Here is a 7413-nt window from a genome sequence, read left to right on the forward strand (position 1 = left end):
AGATTATGGGAAAAAAGGAAATGAGTATTTTTACACTATCAACCAATGAGAGACATGCATCAGAATAAAATCTATTTTTAATTTTAAAAAACTGTAATTACATGGCAAATTAAAGCATTTTGATTGGTTGTATGTGTAAAACTGATTTACACTGACAGTGCACTATCTTTAAACTCGTAAATTATTTGTTTTCATACAAAGTCACCTTCAATTGTATTTAAAATATATTTATATTTATTCAAGTTCAAGTAATAAAAACTAAAAAGCAATTAGATAGATAGATATTGTAAACGAAGGATAGTGGATACTGCATTTTATCCAAATAACTTCTCTCACTCTCTTTGCTTGAGATTCATTTCAATGGCATCCACTCTCTTCTGCACTCCGTCACTATGTTCTTCTTCCTCTTCTTCTATGTTTTCCACGCCGCTTAAATTGTCCCTGAAGCCCAATGGCTTTTCCATTGAAACCAAAAACCCCTTTTCTCTTCACACTTCTCGAACTACAAGACGCTTCAAAATCACTGCCATGGCTCCCCCAAAGCCTGCTGGTGGCAAGGCAAAGAAAGGTAATAAACTTTCGTTTATTCCTTAATTAATTGTTTTGTTACAATTTTGCAATGTAATTTGAAGATTTTTGTCTTGTGTTTTATTGTTGCAGTTGTTGGAGTGATAAAATTAGCTCTTGAAGCCGGAAAGGCGACTCCGGCTCCACCGGTTGGACCGGCTCTTGGTTCAAAGGGTGTTAATATTATGGCTTTTTGTAAAGATTACAATGCCAGAACCGCAGATAAACCCGGTTATGTTATTCCCGTTGAAATCACTGTTTTTGATGTAACTATCTATTCTTTCTTTTCTTTTTCTCTCATTTTAGATTTTTTTTTTTCCAGTTTCTTATGTAATGTTGTTTTTGCAGGACAAAAGTTTTACTTTCATATTGAAAACTCCACCTGCTTCTGTTTTACTGCTTAAGGCTGCTGGTATTTTATCATCCCATACACTTTTGATAATATGTTATGTGATTCTCTGTCTGTGTGGTATTATTTGTTTTAAATTGTGTGTTATATTCATAATTCAACCTTTTGGGCTTTGCCACAAATGCTTCCCTTGTAACCCAGCCTCCCGCTGGTTGTAAGATATGAAAAACTTATACACACCGGAAGGTAATTGGAAAAAATAAAGTGATTGTATGTAATCACAAATGTCTGTGCCATTTCGGTCATATGCCTTCAATATAAAGTGTCGGTGTTGTATAGATTGTAAGTTGTAAGGCCATCTACGAGACACTGTAGGGTTGATGAAAGGCTCCTAGTTTTGGTTTCTGGCAGTGTCAAAAATATGTTTGGCAAGCGACAATTGAGCATCGCGAGAGATGTCAAGCATTAGCTGAAAGTTTGGGGATATACTGGATTGTGTGGATTTTGAAAAAATATACACTTGTAGGAAATGAAATTAGAAAATCTTTAGTTGTGTTTTCTTTTCTCCCTATCATGTCTCAAATATCGTTAATTCAGGATTCTGGATCATTTGAACTTGAATTCTTGGTAAGCGACAGTGTTATTCAAGTCACTAAGATATATGGTCTTGTGCTGCCTTAAGTATGTGTTTGGATGTCTATCAATTTGAAAAACCACATCAACTCAATTGCTCAAAATAGTTGCTTCATGATTGTCACGTTTGTTTGCATTGAGATGTAGTTTTCCAACGTGATTTGATTTTCTAACGGGAATCCAAATACGTATTAAAATTGATTTTGTCAATCACAGACCAATTCACTTTCTTGTTATATTAAAATTGTTAGGCATCCCAACAGACGTTCAGCAAACATTTTGATTTGACAGATCAAAAGCATGTATAAATTGCTTTTGTATCCATTAACTTTGCGTATCAATGATCGTAATAGCATAAAATGTCTGAGTTTTGTTCTTCTGCAACTTAGATTTAGTCTTGGAATGATTAGTCTGGCTTTGTGATACTTATCTAGATAAACAAAATGAGGCAGATATGTTAAGGTTATTGGTTTGATACACTATCAGGCATTTACCTCAAGCATAATGTTCCGTTTATAATTGAAATCAATGCTCCAAGTTTCAAATTCTTTACTATACTGATTTGTTGTGTAGGAGTGGAAAAGGGTTCGAAAGACCCCAAAGCAGAAAAAATAGGAAAAGTCACAATTGATCAGTTGCGCACAATTGCTTCTGAGAAGTTGCCGGACTTGAATTGCTCGACTATCGAATCAGCTATGAGGATTATAGCAGGCACTGCAGCAAATATGGGAATTGATGTTGATCCTCCTATTCTTGAAGTCAAAAAGAAGGAACTGTTTTTATGATTTTTTTCCGATTTTTCCTCCAAGTGTAAGGAAGAGTCCTTGCGGTAATAGATCACACAGGACATTTTATTGTACAATGTTGTCTTCTAAATCAGTGAAGAGAAAATTTTATTTTAGCTATTTCGGATTACGTGAATGATATTTATATTAATTATAAGTCATTTATATCAGTCACAAATTTGATGTTTGTTGTGATTTTGTTGTGTTTAATTCTGATTAAGAATCTCATTTGATGTGTGCTACAAATGAAATGTCATTGTTTTAAAGCTAGAAAATTGATGCATGAACTAATCTTCAAATTCTAAACATGGCTTTCAAGATTTTAGCAGCCTGTCACTGCACTGTTTTAAGAGAAATTGAAGCACATATGTTTTGGTTCATTGAAAGATGACTCGAACAAATATACAAATCTTCAACTTTTTGTAAATTCTAAAATATCTAATGTTTGAGATGGGTGAGAGCAACTTGATCTTCTTTTTATTTTGGGTTCTGTAAACCATAAAATAATGCATACAATTAATAAGTAGGGATACTGATTTTTAAAGCAATGGGGCAGTCACAATGTGGATTAAATCATATTCATTCAATTAAATCAAGTTTTCATATTCACTGAAAGATGATGAATTTTTAAGTCAAAACATATAATTTGACACATCTTTATGAGATATCACAAATAAGTGGAAACAATTTGGCCTATCATTATAAATCATCTCAAACAAGTGAAAATCTATTTAGTTTTACTAGATTGTTGATGGTAAGAGCACCTATCATTAAGAATAAAATTATTTATATATTTGTAGTTTGTAATGACATTTGATCTTGTACTTTATTAATGGAGGAGTTTTTTAATGTTAAACGAAGAACAATAAAGAATGTCCTCTAAGCACAGATGTTTTTCTTTTGAGTTGTTGATTTATTTTTAAGAATTGGAGGATGTAATTATTTTGTGAAGTTAGAATAATGACATAACTCTATAGCACTCCATTAATCTTTTATAATTTTGTAGAAGAATGGCAATATCATTACAATAGTCTTTTATAACAGTAGACAGTTAGTGTTCAATTCATGTCAATATAAATTGTTTGTTCAATTAGTATATACAGCAGTAGATATAGTCACAATATCATTGCAATAACTTTTTGTTCAATAAGTATTTACGGTAGTTATCAGTCACAAAACCAAGTTTAGTTTGATCTGATGGCTATGATTTATAATGACTGGCAATCCAATAAGCAATTAGTTATTAGTTAAATAGTGTAAGCTCTGTTACATAAATTCAACAATTTTTTGCCGAGTACCCTAAGCTTCCCTATAAAACAACTTTGATCAATGAAGACAGTACTTAAAAAATGATTAAATAAGGCAGATCTAAAGTAAATGATGAATGACCATTATTCCCCTTAACAGGGCATAAATTCATAAGCTTAAAATAGTTATGATAAAGTACAAGTATTAAGCAAAGAGCTGAAAACAACCGTGAATATCACGGGCATATGAAATTGTAGAATGCATAGTTGTTTCTAGAAGAACACAAAATCTAAAACATCATTAAGTGATTCTCAAAACTTGAGCAGCTTTCATGATTTACCGACGAGGTTGTCCACTTCATTGTTGACCACTAAATAACGCTTTGCTAATAATGCCCGTGGCCTCGATATATCGGTCTACACACCTAGAGATGCAACTGCTTTCACCTCCACTGAGGCTTGAACTTGGTTTTGTGATACACTTTTCAAAACACTTTCCTCTCACAGTCTGCAAAAAAAATGACAATTGGAATGTAAATGCAATTGCATAAGGGAACACACACCAAACATAATTCATTATTCAATCCCGTGATATTTAAGTCTTCATCCCTAGTATCACACCACGCCAAAAGTATGGAAGGTTCTGACTATTTTAATTTTAACCGTGTTGTCGATGGCGGATGTTGTCCATGGCGGAGAGCCAAAAACCCGCCATACCGGATTAAGGCAGAAAACCCCGCAATTTCGGCGGATACTGAGCATTGAATCGCCGTGTAGATCCGCCATAGCACCACAATTTGATAACACTGTTTTAACATGGCTAATTTGCCTAATTCACTCTTTTCACTACCTACATCTCCAATCAGTGTTATCTCTCCATTATTATATGATTTTGAGTTGGTTAAACAACTAATCAATAACAGTACATAAAAAAATGGAATACCTCGAGAAATTGTTGAGCATACTCCATGGCAAGTTGGCTTTTCAACTGATCTTTGAGATCCTGAGGCGATAGTTGAGACGATGGACGACTCGAGGGAGCGGAGAAGGAATCCATGGCAATGTTGTTCTTCTTTGAGTTTGCGGTTTTTGACTGATATAAAACCCTAGCGATTTCTGATTCTATGTTTCAACGCGGTGCCTTAAACCCTAGGTACTTGCAAATTGCAATCCAGCCCAATTTCTAGGCCACATGTTTTTTATTTTCTTACTTTATAAATGTATATATATTTATTTGTTATAAATAAATATTTTAATGTTATTAATATTATGCTTTCGTCTATAAAAAAATGTATTAATTACTTTGTAAATATTTTTATGGTCCCTAATATTGCTTAAAAAAATCGTATTGGTTTGGATTAAGAAAAATTGTCCAAGACTCAAAATCAATAATTAGGAAAAAGGTCCTAACTCCTAAGACCACCTGGCCTATTCATCCGATGAGTTGTGAGAAAATGAAGGCTATTGTCAGACAATAGTATTTGAGATTTCAAAGTGTATTTAACACTTTGCAATTGATACTGAGCACAAGAAACTACTTATTGCCTCAAACTATAAACATTGTTACACACTTTTTTTTGTTTCTAGCATGTCGGGTCTTAACCTCTAATCTTCATATTTCTTCGCATAATACCCCTTTAGATTATTAAGAAGTCAAGTATGATGGTCATGCAACCAAAATTCTTTAAGAGCATTTTCTACTATAAACCTTAAGACAATTATCATGCCTCTACGAGCACGTTAATCCTTAAAAGTAATGAAGTAATTTCGAGTCACCTACCATAAAAAAAAAAGTGTCTTCAGACCCGATTACTTCTATAAACATTCGAACATTCTGATTATTTTATTTTCTACTTTTCTAAGTGTAGTGATATATTCTTAAAGACTCACAATAGAGTGATATAGGACCAACTTTCATCAGACGCTCGCCCTAGAATATGTCGCCCAAACGGGTTATCCTTCTGAAATTTTTCAAGTCCACAAAGATTCTAGGCGGCCGCTAAATTCATTAAGTGTAATAATCTCTCTAGACATAGGATGAAAAGATAGATTGAGATACGGTCTCCATGTCTAATAGCATAAAATATAATAATCTCCTCTAACACTTCTCTATTCCATAACATCACCAAATTAGAAGGCATTCCCAAGTTAGCTCAATAAGCAAACTATTATGTTCCAAAGTGTTCCTAATTATTAGAGGTTGGTCTAACTCATTTTTACAAAAATCGACTTGTAGGGTGATAATTGTCCCTAATTATAAGCACATGTTCAGGCTATATATTGTCTGATGTGAGACTTTTAACACCAACAAAACCCAACTATAAACGATCATAAGTCTTCTCTAACTAGATCAATATTAATATTAATCCTTCCTTTGTTACCCAGTTTGATTTTAATATAACGAAGAACCTCTTGGGTCACAATATTATTATCACAACTTTGCCTATTAGATACAAATCTGTTGTAAGTTCGCACTACCAAACATTCAAACATTCAATCCTCGTCTCACTCCATGCATTCAGTTGTCAATTGTTTCTCCTATTTAAGAGCTAAAATATGTCAATTCTCCAGTATTCTAATCCATCCTCATTCATGTATCATTTTCCACTCTCTTACTGAATTGAGCATTAGAGTGCTAACCTTGTAGGTTAGTCCCTTCTCCACTACATCGGAAGCTCGGGATCACCGCAACAAGCTATGCCTCCTCGTTTATCGAACAATTATGATTTCACTACGGAACATTCGGTGTTGTTTGGGGAAAGAGAAATTTGATTACTTCTCATTTCTACATTTAAACCTCCATCATTAGAAGTTCATATCATAATTTCTTCGTCATCTTTCTCGAATCTCAATTTCCTATCAGTAAGAACCTTTCTCTGATCAATTAGCCATGGTGGCATTCAAAGCAAGTCGTTGTGTTGTTCAACGGAAAGCTCCTGTGGTTGCTATTGAAGCTCCCAAAGGTCCACTTCCTCTACCTCAAATAGTGGACCATCTAATCTTTGTAGCATCTTCATCCAATCCTTCACACTAAGATCTTGTTCAACTTAGATCAATCCAAGGAGTATTCTAACCGCTTCCGTTCCTCAGATCCATGCAACAGTTTCACCAAGTAGAACCTTTGCATAGACCTCAACCACTACATGTGATTCCCATACAAGAAGAACTCATCGGCCTTCAATTATTGGAGGCTAATATCAGAGTACAGGGTGCCACAAATATGCTAAATTATGTCTACAACCTAGTACATTAGTTGAATTCGCAACTTCTGGCTGAAAGGCTATTTAAAATTGAAGAGAGCCTACAAGATGTTAATCCTAAAAATAACATTATGTGGGAAGCATCCTCAAGAAGAAATCAAGTCTCCAATCTTGAGTCAATCTCCATTAGAGTGACTACACCACAAAGAGAAGCTCGGAAGTCACCATGTCGTTGTCTACACCGAAGACACCACACTTCTTCCCCCAATCGTAGAGGAGAAACTGAAAGTCACCCTCCCCCACCGGAGGTCCACCCACTTAAAGAAGGGAAAGGTAAGAAGAAAATGTTTCGCCCTGAAGCAAAAAAGAAACCCCATATCACTCGCATCCTTGATAGCATAATCCCAAGGTTGTTGGAAAAGCTTCAAAGCCATGATGGGATCAGAGATTCGAACGAACGCGTTGAGCACGTGGATGACCGACTAGACTACTACCACATCAACGAGACTGTAAATTCCAAGCTCTTTGCACTAACTCTTATTAGAACAACAAAGACTTAGTATAAAATCCTTTCGAACAAGAGCATAGATTTGTGGAGAGGCCTTTGTGAAGCCTCTATCGCCCACTTAACC

General features: G+C 34.7%; 2 protein-coding genes across 2 annotated transcripts; one reads left to right on the forward strand and one right to left on the reverse strand.

The window, feature by feature from the left end:
* Nucleotides 1-272: 272 nt before the first annotated feature.
* Nucleotides 273-2504, forward strand: LOC131661661 (large ribosomal subunit protein uL11c-like). Its single transcript, XM_058931266.1, has 4 exons — nucleotides 273-568; nucleotides 661-833; nucleotides 916-979; nucleotides 2123-2504. The coding sequence occupies exons 1-4, from the start codon at nucleotides 361-363 to the stop codon at nucleotides 2332-2334; spliced, it is 657 nt and encodes a 218-aa protein (XP_058787249.1). The 5' UTR covers nucleotides 273-360; the 3' UTR covers nucleotides 2335-2504.
* Nucleotides 2505-3703: 1199 nt separating this feature from the next.
* Nucleotides 3704-4758, reverse strand: LOC131661662 (mitochondrial import inner membrane translocase subunit Tim13-like). Its single transcript, XM_058931267.1, has 2 exons — nucleotides 4525-4758; nucleotides 3704-4089 (listed from the first exon to the last, which is right to left on the reverse strand). Exons 1-2 carry the CDS (start codon nucleotides 4636-4638, stop codon nucleotides 3940-3942), a joined length of 264 nt encoding a protein of 87 aa, XP_058787250.1. The 5' UTR covers nucleotides 4639-4758; the 3' UTR covers nucleotides 3704-3939.
* Between the last annotated feature and the right edge of the window lie 2655 nt (nucleotides 4759-7413).

The sequence above is a fragment of the Vicia villosa genome, linkage group LG3 (assembly GCF_029867415.1).
Source record: "Vicia villosa cultivar HV-30 ecotype Madison, WI linkage group LG3, Vvil1.0, whole genome shotgun sequence".
NCBI lineage: Eukaryota > Viridiplantae > Streptophyta > Magnoliopsida > Fabales > Fabaceae > Vicia > Vicia villosa.

What these genes read in the sequence shown, in the direction of transcription:
- LOC131661662 (XM_058931267.1), bottom strand. Translation starts at nt 4,638, where the DNA reads ATGGATTCCTTCTCCGCTCCCTCGAGTCGTCCATCGTCTCAACTATCG. An exon ending in ATGCTCAACAATTTCTCGAG is followed by an intron (nt 4,090 to 4,524) that starts GTATTCCATTTT and finishes TTTTTTTTGCAG; the next exon opens with ACTGTGAGAGGAAAGTGTTT.
- LOC131661661 (XM_058931266.1), top strand. Translation starts at nt 361, where the DNA reads ATGGCATCCACTCTCTTCTGCACTCCGTCACTATGTTCTTCTTCCTCT. An exon ending in TGGTGGCAAGGCAAAGAAAG is followed by an intron (nt 569 to 660) that starts GTAATAAACTTT and finishes TTATTGTTGCAG; the next exon opens with TTGTTGGAGTGATAAAATTA. An exon ending in TTGAAATCACTGTTTTTGAT is followed by an intron (nt 834 to 915) that starts GTAACTATCTAT and finishes TTGTTTTTGCAG; the next exon opens with GACAAAAGTTTTACTTTCAT.